This window comes from Lagopus muta, chromosome Z (genome assembly GCF_023343835.1).
Source record: "Lagopus muta isolate bLagMut1 chromosome Z, bLagMut1 primary, whole genome shotgun sequence".
In the NCBI taxonomy this organism is placed as follows: Eukaryota; Metazoa; Chordata; class Aves; order Galliformes; family Phasianidae; genus Lagopus; species Lagopus muta.
The window spans coordinates 49,817,341-49,841,814 of NC_064472.1; the positions used below are offsets into that span (position 1 = coordinate 49,817,341).

Sequence of the window (24,474 nt, forward strand, 5' to 3'; positions counted from 1 at the left end):
AGATGAGTGTGCAGTATTTCTGGCATTATTATAAATATGGCCAAAACCAAGTAATTTTCCATTTTGCACATATGAAGCAGAGAATGAAGATGGAGTGTCTCAGTATAGTCAGTGAAAAACTCATGGCCACAATTCAACAGAAAGTACTGAGCCCCGCTGAAAACATATCTCAGTACTAACACAAGTGAGAAAAAGCTGATGCTCATGGTACTATCTATACCAAATTACCTTGCTCATTTGTTTCTATAACCTAAGCTCCGTTTTGTGGCTCCACCTGGCCTCCAACATAAAAGTGTGTCTAAGTTATTTCATTATTGAGAGAACTTTTTGCAGATTAACCCTCTAATTTTTTAAACACCTTATGTCTTATGCATCAAGCATATACAAATAAGAGACTTTTCTGAAATACTTCACTGAGAAGAGCACTTATTCTTTCCCAAGTGGGAATTCAAAGCCTCTGTAGTGTATTACTGTGGTTTCTGAAAAAGTAAGGAAGTAGTGTGCAGGCTACCCATCTACCTCTGAGACAATTTTGTTCACCATACTTACTTGCTCACTGGCTGAAGCCTAATCAGCAACATGAATACCTGTTCCAGCTCAAACCTCAGTAGGAGGCCTAAAGGCTATGCACAAGCTTAAAATACTTTCCTAGCGATATGTCATTATGGCATTTTAAACAAAAATAATGTGCTTATTAGCCATACATTCCAAATTTTTGAAAAGACCTCTGTGTTGTTTTTTTTTAAAGTTTGTATTCAAGAGCTCATAACTGTACAGGTGTTTTACTGATTTTATTTTTTAATACATACCAGTTGAGATTGATTATTTTTAAAGTCTGTTTAAAAAACGAAAGTTATCTTCTCAAAGTTCAGTTCTTCTGACAGCAGGGTTTTGAGTTTCTGAATCAGAAGCTGAACAAAGAGCAGTCTTACAATTACCTACAAAGTGCAGCTTTCAGGGTCTTCCCTCTTCTTTTTCTCTTATGACTGTTCAGAGCCATAATTTTCACTGGAATGTCTGTATTTGTCATATTTACTAGCATTAAGAATGAAGCCACCCTAGGGCTTTCCCACTGTGTTTATCAAAGATAACAGGCTAAATTCTGCTTTCAGTCGCACAGGTTGCCCTGGGGCTCTGCACTGCGCCCAGCCAGATTATCAGCCTGAAAAGGCTGAAATCCTTCCCTTAGGGAAAAACAGTCCCCACACCTGCAGGCATCAGAAACTTACAAACTGGGTGGGTTTCACTCAGTGGAAATGCAGAAGTCTGCTAGCTGTAGAAGAACTAGTAGAAACATAGTATTGGCTTTGCTAGAATCAGATTGGAGATTTTGCAGAAGACAGCATTGGCTTTGTTAGAATCAGATCGGAGATTTTGCAAAAGATAGCATTTCAGAGTGAGAAAATGATGCTTAAATTCTAGTGACTGTACAAATATCTTCCCTCACAGGACACCAGAAAATTCCACCCATGTGGAATTGCTCATTTGTTAAATAAATTTGCTACTTGTGTGTCATTACAGGATATGAGAAGAAAACTAGAAATGTACATACGAAAATTTCATTTTCTGTTGAAAGTTCATGGATGCTTTAAGATCACCATTTAAGCTTTCAGAAGGGACACCACACAGACCAAAACTCTGGGCAAATTTCCAAAAGTATTGTGTTGGGCAGTTCCTTTTCAGCTGTGAAAACAATCTTAGTGCTGAAATTCTGCCATACAATCATAAGATTAAAAGTCCCGTATGACCCTTCTGGGCTGGGAAGTAAGTTGTCTGTAATAAACATATCCATTTATGCTTGTTGGTTGCATGAGGGGAAAAAAAAAAAAAAAAAAAAAAAAAAAAAAAAAAACCACCTAAAGCAATGAGAACAAAACACCAGGAAAAAAAAAAAAAGATTTTTTAAAAATAAACTCTATTGATTTTATTTCATTCTTTTGGTAGTTCAACCAGTTTGGTACTAAAAGGTAGTACCTAAAATGTTGAGTTGCAGAAGGGCTAAGCAGTTTCTGCAGTTCTCTCCAGAAATTTATCCTGATTAATTTTATAAGCATTATGAACAATAGTCAGATTCCAACAACTGGGTTTTTGTTAAAGCTGATACCCTGCTAGAAACTGGATCGTGTGCAGCTAATATTTAAATTGCTTCTGAATCTTAACTGTGAAACTAAAAACTGCTCCTTGTAAGCCTATGCCAAATACCTTCTGAAGAATTGCATAAAGGTCAGAATAGTGATGCAAAATCAGGACTGCAATAACTATAAAGAAAAAAAAGCTATAACATTGCATAGTTCAGAAGGTTATCCCTTTTCATGATTTTTTTTCAATATATGTACAATACAAATACATGGCTACTCATAAAGCTAGTAGAATGCAGCATTGTTACGAAATATGTTGCACATAGTTCATAACTTTATTCCTGTGTTTTAGGAACTACTTTGAGCAGTCATGAATGAAACATTCAAAGCTGAAGCATAAAAAGAAAAAAATCACCTAGTAAACACACAGATGATTAATAATGTAAATATGACAGCATTTGATCATTTGGTACATTTGTCTTAATCTGGCATTGCTATCAGCATATTCAGATGAACTTTAAGAACACTCTAAATGTTAGGTATGGCATGCTCACATGTTAATGTTAATGTACATGTTAATTTGAAGGAGTCAAATTCAAATGAGTCAATTCAACTGTGAATTGTAGAAATTCCCTTACACAGAAATAAAAGTAAAATATAGTTATCCAGATTTTGATAACAAGGAGTTGGAGTCTAGATAGTAATGGAAATTAAATTAAAACAGTTTTCATTTGCTCTTATTTGCTGACCTTACAATTTTTTTTGCAGACTTTGAGTCATTAATGAATGAGAAACAAAAATAAAGCACATACATTCTGTAGTTCTGAACAACTATTCTTCCCTATGTAAATTTCAAATCCAATTTGGTATTAATGAAACCAGCAATGGCAACAGAACAAAATCTTATCAGTCATATAACCCACATCTTCTGACCTTTTTGTCAAAATTGAATGAAAAATGTCATGCACTATATGCTTGTTATTTAAGCCAGGTAAAGAACAAAAGCTCACAAAAGAAAAACAACAACAACGCCCCTTCCTTCCCTGTACATTATCATTTCCTCTTTATTAGTAAGTGACAACAGCCAAAATTAAGCATTTGAAAATCAGATGTCAAGCCTGAAAAATCATCAGACAGACTTAAGAAATCCAAACTCTTGAAAATTAACATTTCCTTTCTGGTATGTAGTCAGTAAGAGTTCATGTTTTCTGCAAGTCTAAATGATAAAAACATAATTTTAGAATCAATGCTGAAATCCTCACTTAACTGCTTGGCTCATGGAGCCAAAGCTTCAAGAAAAACAGAATACCATGAGACTCATGATGAAATCATGAAACCCAGCTATGCTCTTGAAACAGTCATAAAATAAACTCCATTGAACTGTCAGTGTTTTGTGGCTCGTTGGTTTCTTTTTTGTTTTGTTTGTGTATTTTTTTTTTCACTCAGGAATCTTTCATCTTAGTAAACTGTTAGATTAGAGAAATAATAAATAACTTTACCTTTAGAAATCCCCCCTCTCCATGGCTGGTTGGGAAGACTTTCTGGCTAACCCAAATCATTTCCCTTGGCTGATAAACCTGTAGCAACACAAATAGGTACAATTTTAGGACAAGAGGGATGAATGAAAATGAATGAATGAAGACAATGAATGAAGATGACTACCTTTGCTGATAATTACCGGAGACAAGGGGAACACAACTTTGGTAATCCTTTCATACTGAACTGTGAACTGAAACTTAATACTTTTTAAGTACATTGAGCATTGCTATAATCTTGTGTCAGCACCCAATATTTTAGACTTCAAAGGAACACAGATTATAAAAGACAAACGAGCTGTCAGCAGGATTTAGTGGTGACAATACCAACCCTCTGTTGCTCTGTGGCAGAGCTTCCTATGCAGCCATAGGAGAAACGGTCCTATTTATACTGCCTGAGATGAGCATGCTTCTCCTAGGCCTTCTTTCTTACCAGAAAAATGGGTGAGATTCACAACAGGCTACAGCCTCCAGTGGGCAGCTGGAGCAAGTGCTAAGCAAATACACTTCAGTTACTACCGTGAATCTGATCTGAAAACCTCCTGTGCTTCAGATCCTAATCCCCAGGATGAAGACCAGAACACGTACCAATCTCACTCTCCTTAAGCTTTGAAGTGATCACTTATGAGTTGTATATAACACTGAATACCTTGTTTGTTTCCCTGCTGGGTCTGCCTGCTGTGCCTTTGGTTTAGAGAATACACCTCTTTCTACAAGGTGCTTGAACATCTAACAGTTTCAAGCTGAACATGATAAATTACAGCATTCAAACTTATTCACACTTCAGTTATAAAAATTTGCCTTGTCAGTGAAATTCCTGGAGGACAGGCTTAATTCACCTGCATGCCATTGTATTTGTATTGAAGCCTAGAAATGTTTTCATTTCTGGAAAGTTGCACTTTGAGTAGTTGACACAACTGAACTAGATGTAGCTTGAAGAAATTACGTGAAGATTATTTAAATCACCCTTTGAAGAGAAAATTGAGGACTCTACTATAAAGTAGGAAATGAAGGAGGGAAAGTTAAAGAATGTGGTCTGAGGCAGTGCTTGCTACGACACATTCTTTTACAGTTTTCCACAGTGCAAAATGCAGTGTTGCTTACTGATAAGGGCATCAGAATTTATTTCATATTTGGGACTACTGCATGATCTCAAAAAAGCCAGTCATGCTCCCCAACTATGGCTGACATAGGATAACGTAGAAACTGTTCTGTAATTTCATCAGCTAATGTTCTCCTTGAATCTCTGAAACACTCCAGTGAAAAATAACATGTAAACCCTGAGCTCTCCTGCTGATATTTATAATCACTGACTATGCAACCTGCACCTGTGCCTTTATCTTATTTACGTAGTCATATTCATTGTGTGAAAGCTCATGACATGAAGTAGAAACAAGGCATGCACATTAAATGGGCAAGTATACAAAAATGTGTATTTTCCTACAGAAGAAAAGAATAAAGGAACAAAAAGCATTATTAATTACGATGAAGATGAATTTGTGTATTTTCCAATGAGTCTGAACCAGATTCAGAGTGTATAGACCTTGCACTCTAATTTGCCAATTTGAAAGAAATAAAATAACACCTAACATAAGAGGAACCTCTAGACTTACATTCCTAAGATCTTCAAGAGACTGCAGTTTGAAGGTGGGTTTTAGGGATGAGGCAGGGAGAGAAAGATGTAAACTGTAAGATACAGCAGCTGTGCTTCAGGTTTAAAAACAAAAAAAACAAACAACAACAACAACAACAAACCCTCACACAAAAACATCACACAGTGCTTCCCACAGCTATCTCCAGCTATCTTTCACATCAGCTTCCTCCATGGAGAAATATTCAGTACCGTCCTACTCTCAATATGCTTTTCAAAAGCAACTACTGGGACCATCATTGTAAGATGAAAAGCACATGGACCTTCTCCACATGCTGCTAAGTCCTGAGTTGTGCTGACAAAGGGTTTTCAGCACCTGCCTTTGGAACAGTGTTGAAAGGCCAGAGAATCATGCATGGCTTGGACTGCCTAAGTAGAGGAAGTTGCTGGAATGAAAAAAAAAGATGCCCATGTGGAAAAGCCCATTCAGGACTTTATATAACCCACAAGGACCGAGGAAGAAAAAAAGCTTGTTTTTTTGTCATGCTGTCTGTCTTACAAAATGCAGAAACTACTTTTATGTTCACATATACTGACACTATATATAAAACAGCAAGAACATTAAGTCAGTGACAGCATCTTGAAACAACTGATATAAACATTGCAACATGAAAGATGATCTACAGGGAGAGAAAAAGTGCAAGGCAGTGCTTCATTACAAAATAGGATATAAGGCTTATTGCATTCCAGCTGTTACCATGAAGAAATACTTTAGATAAATGCTTTCATTGATACACACCATCCTTTAATTTCTTAGTACTTCCTGTATGACTACTATGAGAATAAAAGCTTGGCTTAAATACCAAAAGCATCAGGATTTAGAAAACAATTGCTGAACTTTAGGATACATTGAGAACTGAAGTTCCTGCAAGTTTAAACAGTGCAAAAGACTGACTCAAATTGATAGCCTAACTTGTTAGGGAGATATCAAGCTAGTAAAGTTCAACCATAAATTGTCAAAGTGGATCACTCCTAAATATCTGACTAATAAAATTATTAGCCTTGGAAAAAATCTTCCTAGAAGAACATGTGATACACAAAACCATCCACTTTCACTTTGAAAAATCAGAGAAAAAGCAACAAACTGATGCGGGACATATCTGAAGCAGTGTTTCACAACAACAATTCTGACCAAAAATTGAGGCCAACTTCATATAGGGAGTCGTGATCTGTAAATAATGTTTTCAATTTTTTACCCCACTTCTTGAAAATCTAAAAAATAAAAAATAAAAATTACTATTATAAAGCAGAAAAAACAAAGGTGAGGAAAATAAAAACATATTTACTTAGTTACTAAAGCATCCAGACTGCAGAACTATTTACTTACTGCTACTTCTCTTCGAAATCAGAAGCTCTTCTTTTCTCCACTGTTCAATAAACCAAGAATCCTCTTTTTGCTATTGCAATTCTGTTAACCAACATTTCAAAACCTAAATGCCTATTCTTCCATAATAATCCACTGGTCCTCTCATGTCCTCTTTAAGAGCAACAGTAAAGGAGCACAAACTTTTGCCTACCTTCAAAACAAACATGTAAAATAATATTTACAGAGCTGGACATAATCTACTGTATCAGCTAAAATGCTAAAATGATTCCTTACTACCCACTCTTCATCCCTACATATTAAAAGCATCTTTCAAACATTCAGAAACATCCATCATGAGGAAAAAATAGAACAAACAAAACCAGATTGAAGATACTCTAAACTTAGTACAATGAGCACAGACCTGTTAAGCATTTCTAAGATTATTAAAGACAAGAACTAAACAAAAAGTCCCCAGAATTACTTCTTCTATCTTTTTTTTTTTTTTTTTTCCCTCTCTCTTTTAATATTGTCTACAACTGAATTCCTGTTCAAGTCAATTGCAATCTAGATGCCCAAACTAGAAGTTTAATAGAGAAAACCAACCACTCTGAGTGCAGCAGCAATCATCTTTTTCGAAGTTTCAGCTCACTTCCTGTCAAAAAAAGTCCGTTAATGGTAGAAGGTGGGAGGTAGAATGGAATTATGAGAAGAACACTGTGAATTCCTAATGTCTGGAAACTCTGCACTAGCATACCAGGGGGAAAAAAATAAAAGAAAAATTCTACCAGTCTTGGATTATCAGTCTTCCCTCAGACACAAATGGCTATGGGCTGAAGAACAGGGAAGTAAAATGACAGATGTATATGTTGAAGAGAAGGAAAGAAAGTGCCATCACACCACTTCCACGGTGTGCTAACATTACACTCCTAGCATTCTGAGGGCATTTCTATACTTCTATGCCTTTAAAGTAGATCAGATTTTTCACCACCACTGCTTTGTGGTAACTTAACACAAATCAACAGCACGGGAGCTTCTAGAAGAAAGGTTGTCTATTATTTCCTTTCTGCCCGCTCTCAGTCAAAAAGTACCCAGCAGATCTTTTCCAATTGTGCCTTGATGTATTTTGTTTTCCAAAAATCAGAACACTGCTGCCTGCTAAGTCAAAAGAGTTATTTCTTTGCAGTTTTTTGTGATTCCTAGATACCAGCTTATTTGAGTTGTAACATGCACTTCTATGTTCCCTAAATGACTCCTCATAAATCACAGTCCACCAGTACCATACAGATACACGAACAGTACCTGCTGTTTAAACATAAAATAAATTGTTTTGTTAAAGAACTAATAAATTTTAGACAAAACCAAAAGAAAACATGTGCTAGGATCAATGCATGCTGTATCATTTGCTGAATTGTAAGAGGTAAGCTGATGAACCTCTCTGCTGGAGTTTAAGATTGTGAGGGGAGCATTATGATAGCATATGATACTAATGTCTACCATGTCCCAAATCTTGCATGCAATATTTAATATGTATAGCAACTGTCAGCTGAATAGTTGCTACTTATCAAGAATTCAGTTGGGTGACAATCTGCTGCCATTCAGTTTTGTTTTCTGCATCTTCCTGAATGCCAGGATACAAAGACTGCTCATAGTCTTTCAAATAAGGAGGAAAAATGTCAGTGAAGTTTTGGCAAATCTTTTGTATTTAAGAAGCTGCAGTCACAGTCTTGATAGGCTGATTCTGAAACACAGTCAGTGAGGAAACTTTCTGTATTAAACCGTCAGGAACCACAACTTTCCCTAGTTAAAACGCAACTTAATAAACTTAACTGATTTAAAAATGCTTTGATCCATAGCTCAGTAGGTTTGAGGTCTCTCAGTTTTGTATACAAGGTTGCTTTTTCTTGCATCACAAGTCTGAGCTTCTGGTTGAGGTGTAACAGTTATCCCTAGTAAGTTATTTATTAGCTGTCTTCACATTTTCAATGTATTGTCAGGGCAGGATATTTTTTCTAGCAATCATGCTTTCCACATCAATGCCATGAGCGTTCAAAACTCAGTGGGGGAAAAAAAAAAAAAAAAAAAAAGTTTTTTTCATGGTCATTTCACACATCCTTCACACTGCAAATAAAGGTAGATAAATGGTTTGGGAGAAGTGATTAATAATTATGCTATTGTTTCCTTCCAGACTGGAATTAATCCAAGTAGTCTACCTTTCAAAGTGGTCTTTACCTGCCCATTACAGTAAGAATTAACACGTAACAGCATATTGGCAGAATATAGCAAGACACCTGCACACCTGTACTTGCCTTTAATTTCTGTGCATCAGCACCCTTTTCTGCCTCTGCCTTTTCATGGGGAAGTTATTATTGCTGCATTTTATTCCTCCCCATCTGATGACTCAAACTCACAACCTCATAGAGATGAAAAAGACTAAATGAGACAAGTACGCCCTTCCTTGCATCTCCCTCCCTGTGCTGTACATGAGTTAGCAAGTTTATTCAATAGGTTCTTGTTTCAATTTTGTGTTTGTTTGGTTTTTGATATTTTTTTCCCTGTAGTCCTTGTTTATCACTTCTTCAATTTCTGTCAGTTTTACAGAACTAGATGCTATCTGCTATTTTTCTATAACATAAGGAAGTGATCTTTGAAGTAATTTTCCTACATGTGAACACAAAATTTCTCATAAAAACCCATCTTCATCCATCAGTTCTTTCACTGCTCTTAAACCTGTATTCTCCAGGTTACACTGAAGTTATTTCTATATAGCCTCCTATGTTGGCTCAACTGTATCAGCTTCTTCAAAGATATCACACTTACCTTAATCTATACTGCATAGTTTGATTTTTTTAATATATGTGCTTTCAGAATCTCATGGTATATACAATAAAAGAATCTGAGTGACTGTACAAAATTTACTAAAGTACATAATTTTAAGATTATTTCACTTTACTGCTTCATAGCCTCTTGCTGCAGGAAGAGATATTGATCTAAGCTAAGCAAGCATATTTTGCCAACCAAAGGTCTCTTACCTGACTATGGCCTCCAAAATTGAGCAAATATGGTGTTCAGGAGGGGAAAAACGTAAGCTAATCTAGCTTGAGAATATGGTCAGCTCATTCCTGCCAACTTCTTCAGCTGATAAGAACCCCTAACACAAATGTTAGCAGCTTTCTGATATACATGATTGAATGAGGTTAGTTACAGAAAACAGTTTGTTCTTCCCCACATAGAAACCCTCCCCACAGCATCTGAGAGTAATGCAATTTTTAGGCAGAGAGCTCAATTTGGACTTTTCTACACTAGTCAGGTTGAATTTAGTTTGTGTGCTACAAGTGCACTCATGCTGCTCTTCTTCTTCATTAAACATGCAAAAACCATAGCAAAGCATTGTTAATATTTACCACGCATGTGAAGAGTAAGAGGAAAAAAAAAAAAAAAAAAAGTGGTATATTATGAATGTTGTCATAAATACTTATCATCCAACTTCTGTCTGAATTCGTGAGTTTAGCAAACATATTTATTACCAGAGTATCACTTCTTGAAAGGAAAAGAAGTGTAATTATTTCAGAAGAACAGAAAGAAACAAATGTATATTTTGTGGAAAGTTCCATTAAGCAATAAAAAGCTGCAAATTGCATTATTCCAACAGTCACTTTGAGTACATGGACTCTGAAACTATTAAACATTACAGAAGTCAAATAACAAGCCCCTCAGAAAACTGAACTCCAAAACCTGCATAACAATGTTTTCCTCTAATTTTCCTGTGTGCTGCAAAGGTAGCTTTTATCACTTTACTTAACACACACACACACAAACAACAGTAACAAGCCTGAAACTTAAAATAGCATCTGAATTTTGGTTACCAGTGAGTTCATCGTTGGTCTTCAAGCACAACAAAGTAGTGAAATATTTAAATAGTAACCATTTGTATCTATGCTTAATGGTAATTGCAAAAGTAGATGCACTCTAAATCTCTCTACTGTCAGGTAAACACACAGCAGCAACGCTCTGGACTGAAGGCTGCATGCTCATGCTCTTCACTAGTTTCATACCCAATATTGACAAATTACTAGAGCAATACAGGAGGAAACCTGTATATACAGGCTGACTAAAAGTCCACATAGCCCAGCCTGCTCACTGCATAAAATTTTGATTTTAGGGAAAGGACCAGCAAGAACAGTGGCCAGTAGAGGTATCCTGGAGAAAGAGTAAAAGGAGAAAGCCCCAAACACTCATTTCTACAGTGTGATTTCCCAGATTCCTCCTTCCAATTTTGAATTACACAAAATGTATACACTGAGCTAAACTTCCAAAGCATAAGCGATTATTTAATTTCCTACAAATTCCCTGAATTAATATAACTTCAGAGGACTTAATGCACTGATTGCTTTGGGCTAACCCTGTTTTTTTGGGGGGTTGTTGTTTTTCTGTTTGTTTAATTGTTTATATTTCCCACACGTACCAGAAAGATGACTAGAAATTGTGATTTTGTCCTCCAAGTGGAGGAAAGTTCACAGCCTCTGCCACTTGCTCTCCTGCTGAGCCTAGCAGTGAAAATCTCCCTCATAAGATACCAGACCTTTTCACACACAACGTATTTCAGGCAAGTGTTGAAAGTCCCAGGAGTAACCTAGTAAAAGAGAGAAAGAACTACACTGTATAGCCAGTGCTTACCTCATAAAAAAAGATGAAATAGCCACAACTGATGATACTGTAACAGGTGTTTGAAAGCATTATGGTACATTTAACCTGCACAGTCAGTGCATCAGCCTCATTACCATGATTTAGCATAGCCTAAATGTTACTCCAAATATAAAACACAACGTAAACCGTATCGTATATGTCACATAGTTTGAAAAGAATAAAATACCTGTGGCTTCTATGATTTATCTCATCAGGAGACAAGAAAACTTTTTCTGTCAAGTATTGTTCCTGATTTTATGTTGCCTTACATAACAACTTATCTCAGAAATTAAAGGTAACAAATTTTACCACAAGCTTGTATTCTGCCACCAAGGAGAGTTAATTAAATTCACATTTTTTCATACTGGAGATTTATCATAGATAAATTAATGTTAAAATGAAGAAGGAAGGATGAATTATTTATCTGTAACTTAACATATTTGAGCAACTATATAATGTAAATATGTGCCTCCGAATGCTCTAAGATACAGTTCATTTTGATAGTGTTCATATTTAGCCGAGGCTTATTCTACCTCATGAGATTATACAAATTCCTTTGAACTTTTGAAACTCCTTTGCACAGAGGTATTCTATGCAAGTAGACAGACAAGAACATTGTATACATTTTGTTATCATTGTTAATAAAATTAATATAGAAACATTTCTTCCTGCAGGATGTGTAAATGTTACTTGTTTTGAGGCTGTGATATTTTGCTTTCTTTCCTTTTTCCTAATATAGTATTTACAGAAGGAAACATCAGGAAACCTCACAGGAGCATCTAGGCAGGAATCATTCAGTCGTGTGACAGTGAATGTGCCAGAAAAGCAATCTAAACTGAACCTCATGTAACATTCAAACAATGATTCATAGTATCATTCTACATTAAATATTTGAAATGATCATTTTTGCACCTTTCCAGACTGCATCCTCAACCAACATAGCTCAGTGAGGTATCAGGATGAATAATCATTTGAAATAGAAACAAAATATTAAAAAATCCCATCCTGGTCAGTGATACTGATCATATTATTTTTATGAAGATTTTTGAGGGCTATTAGGCATAGCATTTCTCCTCTCTCTAGCCATCTGCACAATGATCAGAGCTCAGATGGAAAGCAACAGTATTCTGACTGAAATAAATGATTGTTGGGCAGGCTTTCAGTCTCAAGACTTAAAAATCAGTATAGCATTACACAGTACAGTATGACACAATTGTGTAGCATTACAAGGTGCATATATATTCTTATTTCTGATTTTCTGGAGTTTCAGCCCGTGAAAAAATGTTCAGTAGAGGTTTGTTCTGGGCAAAGTGTTACTTAAACCTCCAAGTCCACATGTCAACACTGTTTTCATCAGATAGAATATGCTGGTGCAGTTAGAAAAAAAAGAGGATGCATGGCTGTGACTGGAAAGAAACATGTATAGAGAAATCTTTTAATGTCTTTTAATGTGCAGATGAGCTGTATCACAGAAATATCCACAACATTTGGACAGAAACAACGTTTTCTTAAAACTCCTTTTCATATCTTCCTAGCCATAATTTAGTAAAGGTTTTGTTTTGTTTATTTTTCTGCATATTTGAGCAGCTGACTTAGCAAAAATACTGCAAAAAGTGAGTTTTAATTTCTACTTATCTGTATTTTAAGCTGCTGTGCATGTAATTCTTCCTAAGTTTTCAGTAATGAAGAAGTACTGGGGAAAAAAAAACAAACAAACAAAAAAAAAAAAAAACCAAAAAACAAACAAACAAAAAAAACCCAACAACTTTCTCTCACTTACTTCTCTTGACCAATTTCTTTCTGTCCATGGCTATATAGGAGTATAACTAGATCTGGTATAGTCCTGCAGCTCCTCTGCAATTCTGAGCTACCATAAAGGAGATGTCAGTTCCAAATGCAGACTCAGCAATAACTAACAAAGCAGTATAATATTTCTCATGCCAGATCAGCAGTTATATTTGCCCAGTGTGTTTCTATTATCAGGCTGAACAAAATGTCTTATCTCAGTATCTCATTCTTATTTTTCAGAACACAGGAATATGCATGTCTCTGGCCAGATCAGTTCCACAGGCAGTCCTGAAGCAATCAACAGTTATTTCAACCAAAGTCATTTTACAGGCATTGAAAATTAAAGAATGCATAAAGATATCTGCATGTAACACACCAGAAAATATTGATAATGGATAAGCTGGGATGAAATCTTACATATAAGATTTCATAAATATCTCATAAATATCTTCACTTGACTTACATGATGTTACGCATTTCAGGAAGAAATGCAAAGACATGGGATGGTGATTTTCTTCCCCTTTGTCCACATGCAGGCTATCATCTGTTTCTCCCTGAATTACTGAAGAAAATCATTTCCTTGACGGTTTTTCTCCCCAATAAGCTACTATTCTTTTTTTCTTTCTTCTTTCCTCCTTAAGTAAGACTACAAAATTTAAGGACTGCAAATGATTCTGTGTGATAGAACAACCTCAAAATGGATGCTGCTCAGACATGCTAACATAACTCACCAGCCCAAATGACCTTCCTCTGAGATCTTTTGCTTTGGGATGACATGGTCAGGTCAGTCAAAATTCAATTGCTAAGGATGTATCTATTTACTGATGCATACTTTTACAAATTACTGATAAACTTGTCATTTAAATTCCTTAGAACCTACACTGCAAACTGAGAACTGAAGCCCAGAAATTAACTGCAGTGAACAGAAAAACAGGACATACCTGAGTGCTTCAGAAAGAAAAACAAAAACAAAAAACAAAATCCACCAACAACAAAAGCCAAAACACACTGTGAAAGATCTAAAATGCCTTTGTAATTTCTTTCTTTAAGGAGGAAAGGGAGAGAGGGGAAGAGAGGGGGACAGAGGGGGACAGAGAAGGTGTGGTGGGAAGACAGCTTACAAGAAAGGGAAAAAAAGTCGTTCCCGCTTTTGTGAGGAGTCATCTTTAAGGTCAGAGAAAACTGAAATTAGAGTTTTCTATCTCATCTGACAAGAATCTTCATTCCAATGGCTGCATCACATAGGCCAAACAGCCTCTAAAACCCTGTTGTTGTTTTTTGGTTTGGGGGGATTTTTTTTTTTTTTTCAGTAGTTTTTTGTTTCTTTGCTTGTTTTCTTGGTATCTAATAGTTTATTTTTTTTTTTCTTAAACAGCAATAAAATCTAAAATTGTATGTTATGACATACAGCATTTTCCATGAAGATGGAATACTGAAATCCCAGCATTTCAAATAAACCTAGCATTTAAAGTAACCTCAAGACCTTACACACTGTAAATTAAAAATTAAAAATAAATACTTTGTTTCCTATATGTGGGCATTTTACATGCAAATAATACATAAGTAAGGACACATCTTCAAATGGCACATATTCCTGTGTAAGATGGCTCAAAATGTCCATGAGATACAACACAAACTACACTCCTTTCCCTTTTTATTCCTCTTTAAATTGCTACTTCAGTATTATGTACCTCCAAGAAAGATTAATTAAACTGTTATGAGGCAGCAGTAATTCCATGTCTAGAAACAGAAGCAGCATCGAAAATTAACCAACTAACCTACTAAGTTTTTTGTTTTGTTTTTTAATTGTAAACAGCTTAAGAACATCAGGAAACTGAGAAGATAAGACAGTGAAGTTATACAAAGAGTTAATTTGTTCTTACTAGGCAAGTTTATTCTGGTCACTCGTAATTGGTCACTGTAACACTCGGTCACTTTAAGTTTAGCTAAATAATTAATGAACTTTCAGTGTAGCTATGCAGGGAATTAAGCAAGGCATTTTTTTTCTCCCTATTTTATCAAGTTTAGTTAAGCCTGGTGAAATGTAAAAGCCAAATTCTCACTGAATAGGGAAAGCAGAATAGAATGTTTGAATGTGCTCTTATATTAAAAAAAAAGCAAGCACTTTTACAGTTATGTGTTACAGTGTAAGAAGTGTTGATAGATAGATAATTTCTCCTGTGAATCACAGCTGCTAAAGGAATGCTTGAAAAAAGTACAAGAACTATGCTAAAGTTTGTCCACTACTGTGAGGAAAGTATGTCAGTGATCTGACTTCATATCACTGACATCCAGTGATACTGTGACAAAAGTGAAAGAAAGGAAGAAAAAAAAAATGGAAATAAGGGAGGAAGGGAGCAAGAAAAAGAAGAAGATAAAAAGATAAAAAGAAAAAGGAGAAGTAGAATGAACAAGCAAAGGAAAGAAAAGAGAGAAAGGAAGTAAAATGGTTTCAGTAGGCAAAGAGATCCTGCCAAACATCACATCTTAAGCAATCTTCTAAGTTGGAGCAAAAACTCATCTTTCTTACACTGAAATTCTGATAAACAATCAGAAACAAGTGGAATTAAGAATTTTCATAGCAAATACAGAACTTTTCAAAAACAGACAAAACAGATTTTGATTTATGTTACACTGCAAAAACAAAAGGTGCATACCCACCTCAGTGAACAAGTGGGTGATTACATACTACTTTCTGTATTTGGATAGTTCTAACTTGTATATTATGTTCTGACATGGATATTGTTTTCACAAAACTGATTTCTCTGACTGTCACAGGAACCTTGCTAGATCTATAGGACCATCTGCTGGTAAAAATCAAAGGCTATTTTATGCCTAACAAAACTTAAAATAATCTTTTGTTCCAGAGATAGGCTTATATTGCATATAACAGCCCGCATACCATCTCAGAATGTGGGCTAATTGTCACCTTGGTGTTGTTAGAAAAACAGTTTCCTTATCCAGTATTCCACAGTTCTGTGAACAGAATGTATTTTAACACAATTTCTATTCACAGCTTAAGTGAATCACTTCCCTTACAATTCCTCACCCCCAACTATTCATTTATGTACAGATGAGCAAAGCACTTTGATGAAAGTAGGTTCCAGAATAGATTAAAACTCCAGAATTTGCAAGTTTATTTTTGCAGAAGGGAATGATATGAAATAAGGAGCTTTAAAGAAAAAAACCTTACTACAGATTACATGTTGTATTTTAAACGTCCTTTGCTTCATCCTTCCTCCTCCACATCAAAACAACTTCAAAGGCCCACACAAGTATAATATAATAATGCAATAAATTTAACCCAATTTTCATAGTAGTATGTCCTTGAGAATATCACACATTATTTTACGTCACATACAGAAAATAATTTGCAGTCATTCTACTACTTACTCAGTGCTAACTTGGGCAAGGTATTGTCCCTTATAAATTAACACACTTTTGTCTGTGATAGCATTGCACACCAGTAGCGATCAAAATAAATCCTACTTATGCCCACATATGCATTCAGGAATAGCTGGGTCTTCGATCCTGCATGACTATAGATCATATGATTAAATTATGCCTACTTTACGACTTCCTCAGTGAAGAACTGTCTTTGTCTTGCTGACCCTCAAACATTCCCAGGGAACGCCATATTTAGAGAATGTTTAGATGCATAATCTGTTTCATCCTCAAAATTAATACATGCCAGCAGTAATAACTCAGAGCATAACATATGGGCTTTACTCAGTAAAAATATAAGCACAATTAGCACTGAAGAAAATGGACAATTCTTGAACACTTTATTAAATATACTCCACGTGCTTGCAAGTCCTGTTAGGCTGAGGCCTAGCCTTTTTTTTTTTTTCTGAAACAGATTTGAATCACTAGAAAAAAGCTATAATTCATAAAAAACTACCAAATAATAAGAAAAACCTGTTTGCATCTTATGTACTTCTGTGACAGAATAATATTAAATCTGCCTCATTTACTAATTACACTGATCTATTTCTTTCTTCTTTTGGGGGGAGGGAGAGTGAAATTACTGGATATTGTTTTGCCTGAATGTTTTCCTAAAAGTGTGCTGATGTGTATTTTTCACAGTCACCTAAGCATGCAATTTTGCAATTAAATAAGCCTTACTACACAAAGAGAGATTTCAGATTTTTATTCAAAAATTGCAAGAAAATCAGAGATTCAACATGCAGAGACTTTCAAGGTACATCCATCACTTTATGGCAAATCTCCTTAACTTCAAAAAGTTTGTCTTTATAGATGGGTGCTGAGGATGGGAAAAGGTTTGTATTTATTAGGAAAAAAAAAAAGTGCTTTGCTAAAACAGCTAATTACAGCTAATTCTTACCATTTTTAGATTCTGTTAAGTCTTAGGATTGCAGTTTCTCTCAGGTAGCACAAGGATCTGAAAGTAATTAAAAAAAAATAATGAAAACAAATGTAATTAAAACTGTCACAATATTTAAAAGGTTTTTTTTTTTTTTTTTCTCTCCAGTGTGACAGTAGTGAGCCAAGAATAAGCTTCAGTGGTTAAGATTAAAGTTATGCAAATTATTCTAACCACACGTACACTTATATACCATATTCCTCTACTCTCCAGTGTTCTGTAGGCTTAAATATACGAAAAAGGAATCCCTAGCACTTGGATTTGCAAAACTATTATGCTATTCATAGCACTTGGTACTTCTCTGAAGAGTCCTAACGGTTAAGACACCTAAAAATTAGTCAACGGGACAAAATCCATCAACCTGTGCTTACTGTGAAAGGTGGTCCATTGTTTGCAGCCATACTACAAAGTGTGGCGCTTCTTTTTTTTTTCTTTTCCAGTCAAGAAACACGCATTACAGTGTCAGGCATTCACAATGTAACGGCCCAGAGAGTAGGTATTTTTGGAAATGGCACTGCATTACATAACCTCCCGTTTTCTCTCCCTCTATTCCACACACACATACTTGCACGCACACACCTATTTTTAATAGGGAGGAAAAAAAGAGTAGGTCCTACCTCGTTCAAATTACTGCTCTTTTAACTGAGTGAATTTGTAGCACACCTCCTTTATCAGTTCTCATAAAGTGAAAAAATAAAGTTATCTTCTACTGATAGATTATATATTTCTTACCTATAGTGTGTATGTACGAGATATAATTAGGTATGAGTCACACGTCTACACACAAATACATACATCTATGCTGGACAGAAAACTGCAAACTCTTACCTATAAATGGACATAGAAACATTTGGAAGAAAGCACATCAAAAAATGCACACCAAAATACATTTGTTTGGGGTTTCTTTGTTTGTTTGTTTTTGTTTTTGTTTTTGTTTTCCCCTCTCTCTCTCCCTAAAGAACCACCCAAAATTTAACTGCTGCACATGCAAAAACGCAGAAGGCTGTTGCAAGAATGACTGCTTTCTAAAAATAAACACCAGCAGCCTGAGAGGAATCCAGTGTCAGGGCGGAGAAGAGGGAGATTCGTTTTACAAGAGAGAAGAAAAGAGACGAAAACCCAATCCTAGAGCCTTGCATACATGCTAAAAAATCTAAGCGCCCAAAATTCAGAAAGGCGTTTTGGTGATTTTGGAGTGAAAAACCAAAAAAGAGAGGAATTAGTTTTACAAAACCACTCCTCGTCTCCCCTTGCATGTGTGCAGCACAATCCCCAGCCCAGAAATCCAGCCTCAAAGCACAAAGACAAAGAGTTAAGCATATATACTGCACGTTCTCTCATCTCCTTCAAGAAAGCCTGTTTTGGAAATGTGCACCGAGAGCGTGCTGCAAGCTGCAAGCACAGACCAGCTAAGGGCAAAAGGAAACGAAGAGAAAGAAAGAAAGAAAGAGAGATAGGATTAATAAAAAGTAGAACGAAATTCTGTGGATTGGAATTGCATATACTTACAGACAAAAGCCCCCGCTCCCTGCTCACTTTCTGTCCTTTCTACATGATCTGAAACACAAATGTGGATTAAAAAAGGGCAGCATGCTACAGAGGGAATTTATAGTTGGGGGAGTGGAGAGAGGGTAGGGGGTGTGGGGAGAAATGACTGCACCTCTTCCAAAGTGCAGTCGTGGAGAAAAAGGGGTGGGGGGTGGCTGGGGGAAAGTCTCCCTCTCTCTCGGGCTGGGATTTGGCTGCCAGCGCTGGTTATATTGAACAATGAGCTAATTCTGATGGTAGCTGGCTGCCTGCCAGCTCCCCGCTCCCCTCCCGTCCCCTCCTTACACATACACACTCCCTCCGCCCGCCTCCCCCCACCGACCCCCCTCCCTTTCCTCCCTCTTCCCCCCTCCTCCCTCCCCCCCCCCCCCCCCCCCCCTCCCGCTGCTGCAGCGCCAGACTGCTTAGTCTGCAATAATCCGCAGCCGCACGTCCCCGCGCTGTCTGGCGGCCGGGCCAGCGACCGCCCCGCCGACGGCCGCAGCGCACGGCGCGGGAGGCGGCGCCCCCCCGGGCGCTGAGGGGAGCGGCGAGGTGCGGCGGCCGTTGGTGCCCTCGCGCCGCACCGCGCGCGCGGGGTCCGGCGCTCCCCTGGCGGCGGCACGGCGCGGGGTTGGGCGGCGGCCAGACGCGGAGCGGGACCGGCGCGCTGAACGACCGCGGCCCGCCGCCAGCGCCCGGGAGCGGAGCGGAGCGGCGCGGAGCCGCGCGGCGCGGGGGAGGGAGTAACCACATACTGTAATAATAACCCTGCGGCAGCGGCTGCAAAGGGCATCTGAGGAGAAGGGGAGGGAGACGAAGGCGGCCGCCCGCCCGCCGCTTCGCCTCGCCGGTGCCCGTCTGTAAGAAAATGGTGGGCAGGAGCAGGGAGCGCCGCGTCGAGGGGCCGAGACCCGCGCCGGGACCCCGAGAGCCGCCCCTCCAGGGCGAGCGGCCCGCTGGGAGCTGACACCCTGCCCCGCGCCGGCCTTCCGATCCGAGCTGAGCCGCGGCTCCGGCAGCCGTGCTGCGAGCCGCAGGTGCACGGAGCCCGCCCGCGGCCGGGACGAGGCGGTGGCACGAGGCGGCAGGGCGGGGATCGCCGCAAAGTCTGGCTCCGGACCGTGCGTGCCTGCGGCGGGCTGGCAAGAGGCCAGGCGCGCACAGCCGGACCGCACTGCGCGTCCCAGAGTGACCGTGAGCGGACCTGATTCTGAGCAGATTTGCAGAGCAAGAGGGCAGAGCGAGGGGACACAGCGAGGCAGAGGCAGCCAAGCAGAGCGCAACATGGTGGCTCAGAAGGCAGCACAAAGACTCCCGCGGTGACGGCACCAAGAGAGGAGTACAGCACTTTGGTAGGGAGATGATACGCTGCTAAGTAGCTTTACCTCTTTATACGCTACACAGAAATATATGGTAAAAAAGAGAAACAAGTGCCCCGTTATCCTGCAACATGTGCAGCTGTCTTCCTTAAAGTCAAAAGAGCCTAAAATCATACATGCTGCAGGCTTGGTGAAAGTTCAGGCTTCTCCATTTCGTGTTTTTTGAGCAATGAAACTTGTTTTCCAAGTTCACTTCTAAAAACACCCCATGAAACTGCACTTTTTGATGGTCCACACAGGATTTCCATTTGTTTGATGTGGAGTACATGCTTGAACGTCCCCCAGTCAGCTGCCACTCCCCTGACCATGCCTTGCAAGCACGCCAGCTTACGGAGACTTCCAAGTGGAGGGAGAAAAGTAGGACACAAGCAGCCCCTGATACTTAAATCTATGATGAGCTGTGATAGTAATTCTAACTTCAGTGCGCTAGGCTCAGATTGTTAGCCACTTAGGGCACATTACTGCATCATGTAATTATTCCATTTCCTGGAACAAATTTCTTCAAAGAAACCAGAGTATCTTCCGTCCCCTCTGTTTTCTGCTGGATTTCACATAATCACTCTGCTGGCACACACATTTTCACCTCAGAGACAGAGCTACTCAGTGCCTTTCTGCCAGTCTCTACCTTTCCCTACCTCCCAGATGTGGCTTTCTGGGAGATCTCTTCCTTAAAAGGAGGGATAGATCCATGTTCTCATTCACTTGGATACTCTCACACCTTTTCCCTGCTGTTGTCATTACGGAAATGAAAATCCACAGAAATTCATAGTTACTACTGCTTGTGGGTGTTCTCCTGTCTGCCTCCTCCACATGTTGTCACCCATCAACTATCGGGCCTCTATCGCACTAGAAGTTGAACATCTAAGCTCCATCTTGAGATGGTTAAGGAGCATTCTTCTAACAATTTCTGGAAAAGCAGATGTGTAAATGTCCCAGTGAAAGTAGAAGTCTCTCACTTAAGTGAGAGAAAAAATTCCCTTTGGTTTCTGTTCTTCTCCTGGCCTGGGTGAATGTGTATCCCAGCTGGTATCAGTGATTAGCCTCTGGGGAATTAAACTTTGTGTCAAGTAGGTAAGTATGAGGGAGGTGATAGGCTTGCATCAAGGAAGCCGCTACAAAGTTGAGGTGGACAGTGTTAAAATCACAGAATCACAGAGATTGGAAAAGACCTACAAGATCTTCCAGTCTAACCATCCACCTATCACCAGTGGTTTTCACTATGTGGGTTGAACATGCCAATATAAGGCATACTGCATATTACATGGGATTTCCTGAAAAGCTGTGGGGAGAGGGATGAGATCATGCAGGTTGTGAGCTCTGAACTTAGAGCTTCAGTATCCGTCCCTCTGCAGCTGCTTCAAAATCCTGTGAGAACAGCTCCTGTAGACGTTATTCTAATGTATGTCCTCAACTAAAAGAGAACTGCTGCAGAAGGGATAAAATGTATGATAACAATGACCGTTTTCATTTCAGTCAACAGCAATTTATGATTTCCAGACTGGCAGCTGTGCACTTGAAAAACAGCAGCCACAACACCAGTGTGGGCCTAAGACTCTAGAACATGTACCACAATGATCTAACAGCATAAACAGCAGGAAAAACAAAAACAACAACAACAACAACAAAAACAGCCAGATACAGTGGCTTGCATGCTTGTCACTCTTCCTCTGCAAACACCATTCCGGATCTAATATAGGAGTGCTAGTCTGAAACATACAGCCTCTATGATCTGGTTAATTCCAGCAAAGCCCCAGTCAGGTTGGGTAGGATCCTGGGCAGCCTGATCTAGTGGGTGAAACCTTGCCCACAGCAGAGCATTGGAACTAGCTGGTCTTTAAGATCCCCTCTAACCTAAGCTATGGATCTGTGATTTTCTGTTTTTAAATCATAGCAGGGCACAGCTTAACTCTTAAAAAAATGTGGATATCTGGGAAAAAGAGCCATCAACACAGTATGTCTCCTTTTATATCTCCTACCTGACAAGTCTATCGAGTATCTTCTAATTCCTATATTTGAGTAAAACTGAATTATCATTCCCCAAACAGGATTTACAATTCCCACTGGCTTTAGAGAAAGTTAGAACACTTAAAACTTGGATTGACTTGTCAGTGCTTCAGTTGTACATCTGGACTGTAAAAGTGTTCATAGCAGTATCTACACACTGAGAAAATGGAATCACCTGAGCTCAAAAAAAGAACCTGATCGGGAGTCATTCTAAAGTACGTGGCTTCCACTGGATTACATTTTCATATAACAGTAGCATTGGGTTGGTTTTTGTTGTTGGTGTTCTTTTTGTTTGCTTGTTTGTTTGTTTTCTATTCACAGTGACACCATTAAATGAAGTTCTGCAGATTATAGTACGATATGTATTTCACTGCCAAGTTTTGTTTCAAACAAATTACATTCAACAACTTGGGGGAAAAAACAAAAGCCTTCAGAAACTTGCGAAGGAATTTACATTTGGGCTTTGACTCATTGCAAATCCAGGTGCTTAAAAGCAGAGGGAGCATATGTAGTTTTAAGAGTGACTGGGAGATGACGACTGGGAGAAAGAATTAGCATGCCCTCCCTGAAGAACGAGGTGAAGAGCAGAAAGAGGAGACAGCAGAGAAAGTGTTACACATTATCAATATTCAGAATATGTGTTACAGTGCTGATCATGGGATTTGTTGTTAATAGCCAACTAGATCAAATTCCAACACAACAGCGATTTGAATCATACATGTGTACTCTGCACGAAACAAGACATTTCCTAACTTAAGCTGACACTTTCGTATGTTATTTTGATATGTGCACTTGCAACGCTGCTGTAGCTGCACTGCTTAAGAAACATGAGATGAAGCCCGGCTCTGTAACTCACATTACATACTGTAGCATTTATTCATAGTGATTGTTGCACAGAAGACTGTGTTAAAACCTGTTCTAAGTTACAGTTCAAGAGACGAGTTTTTCTATTCCATTCAATTAAATAAACACTGTCTGTTTGATTTGAATTCATGAGTGTTCATTTAATTAAAAATGTACTTTTTATATTATAGGACAAGATTTCCTTTTTTTTTTTTTTTTTTTTAGCAACTTAGTGAGGATCTCCTAGATTAGCTTAGTCAATACTTGAGAAGAGTGAAACCAGGTTAGGTTTAGCTGCAAATATGAGTTTAAAATTAAATTTATTTTGACTGGATTGCAAGAACTGAGTATCATTTGGTTGAAATTTGCAGGATTAGAAGCTAGGTGCTTGATCTGAATGAGTTCTGTCAGCTTCTTTTCAAATGTCTGGATTTCGACTTTTTTCTCACTACAATGAAATTACATACAAACAATCAGAGATATTTAATCTAGATTAAGTACAAGAATATTCAGGATCACCGTTGCCAATTCCACTGACAGTTTCTATGATCTGAACATTCTGCATTACGATTCCATTATTGTCACTACATTAGAAAACATTCAAGTGCCTCTGGCATTTCTGCAGCCAGATATGGAAAGGAAGGTCTATAAAAGTAATCACAAAAGTGAACACAATTTGTGGCAGACACAAACATAAACATTTCTGTTTGAAGAATATACAAAGGAAAAAACCAACATATCCAACTGTACTTAGGACCCCTTAATTCTGCAGAATAGGCCACACCATTTCCTTTAAAGTATTTCAGCTCTTCTATCAAGAAAATGTGAAGTTCTAGAAGTGATGAGTATGGAATTAATGACATTTTTAATGCTTTGTCTTTGATAATTTTATATCATAGTTTCCTTTTTTTTTCTACTTCAAAAACCTACAGGGCATTTCCGGAACTTAAACCCATTTGTTTAATTCTGCGGAAAAGAATCCTGATTCTGTTTCCCAATAATACTCCCATTCATTTTGGAGAGAGTAAGCTTCAGTCTATTCTGCATCTAATGATTCTCTCTTTTTGGTTTTTCACGGTAGTGACCAAAGACCAGGCAGTAAAAGAATGAGGTTAAAAGAAGTTAAAAGATCCCTTTTAAAATGGCGATTAGAGGTGCTTCCTGAAAGACTTCTGTGTGAGTGTGTTAACAGAACTAAGAGAGTCAGCAGAACATTCTGTCTGTTTTGCCACTTTGGTAAAGCCTGGGATTCAGCAATCCTAAAGTATCACCAAAAGAAATGATGTGTTTTTT

The 24,474-nt window shown here is 38.2% G+C and overlaps 1 protein-coding gene across 1 annotated transcript; it reads right to left on the minus strand.

Annotated features, from left to right (window-relative positions):
- Positions 1 to 17,176: 17,176 nt before the first annotated feature.
- LOC125687393 (uncharacterized) lies at positions 17,177 to 20,486 on the minus strand. Its single transcript, XM_048932524.1, has 5 exons — positions 20,451 to 20,486; positions 19,711 to 20,326; positions 18,935 to 18,982; positions 17,387 to 17,443; positions 17,177 to 17,305 (listed from the first exon to the last, which is right to left on the minus strand). Exons 1-4 carry the CDS (start codon positions 20,484 to 20,486, stop codon positions 17,427 to 17,429), a joined length of 717 nt encoding a protein of 238 aa, XP_048788481.1. The 3' UTR covers positions 17,177 to 17,305; positions 17,387 to 17,426.
- Positions 20,487 to 24,474: the final 3,988 nt, after the last annotated feature.

Excerpts from the sequence above, each read along its gene's own strand:
- LOC125687393 (XM_048932524.1), bottom strand. The coding sequence starts at position 20,486 with ATGGAGAAGCCTGAACTTTCACCAAGCCTGCAGCAT. Across the intron at positions 20,327-20,450 it reads TTTCACCAAGCCTGCAGCAT|CAGCGTATCATCTCCCTACC; the intron begins GTATGATTTTAG and ends AAAGCTACTTAG. Across the intron at positions 18,983-19,710 it reads GCCGCAGGGTTATTATTACA|ATCATGTAGAAAGGACAGAA; the intron begins GTATGTGGTTAC and ends TTTGTGTTTCAG.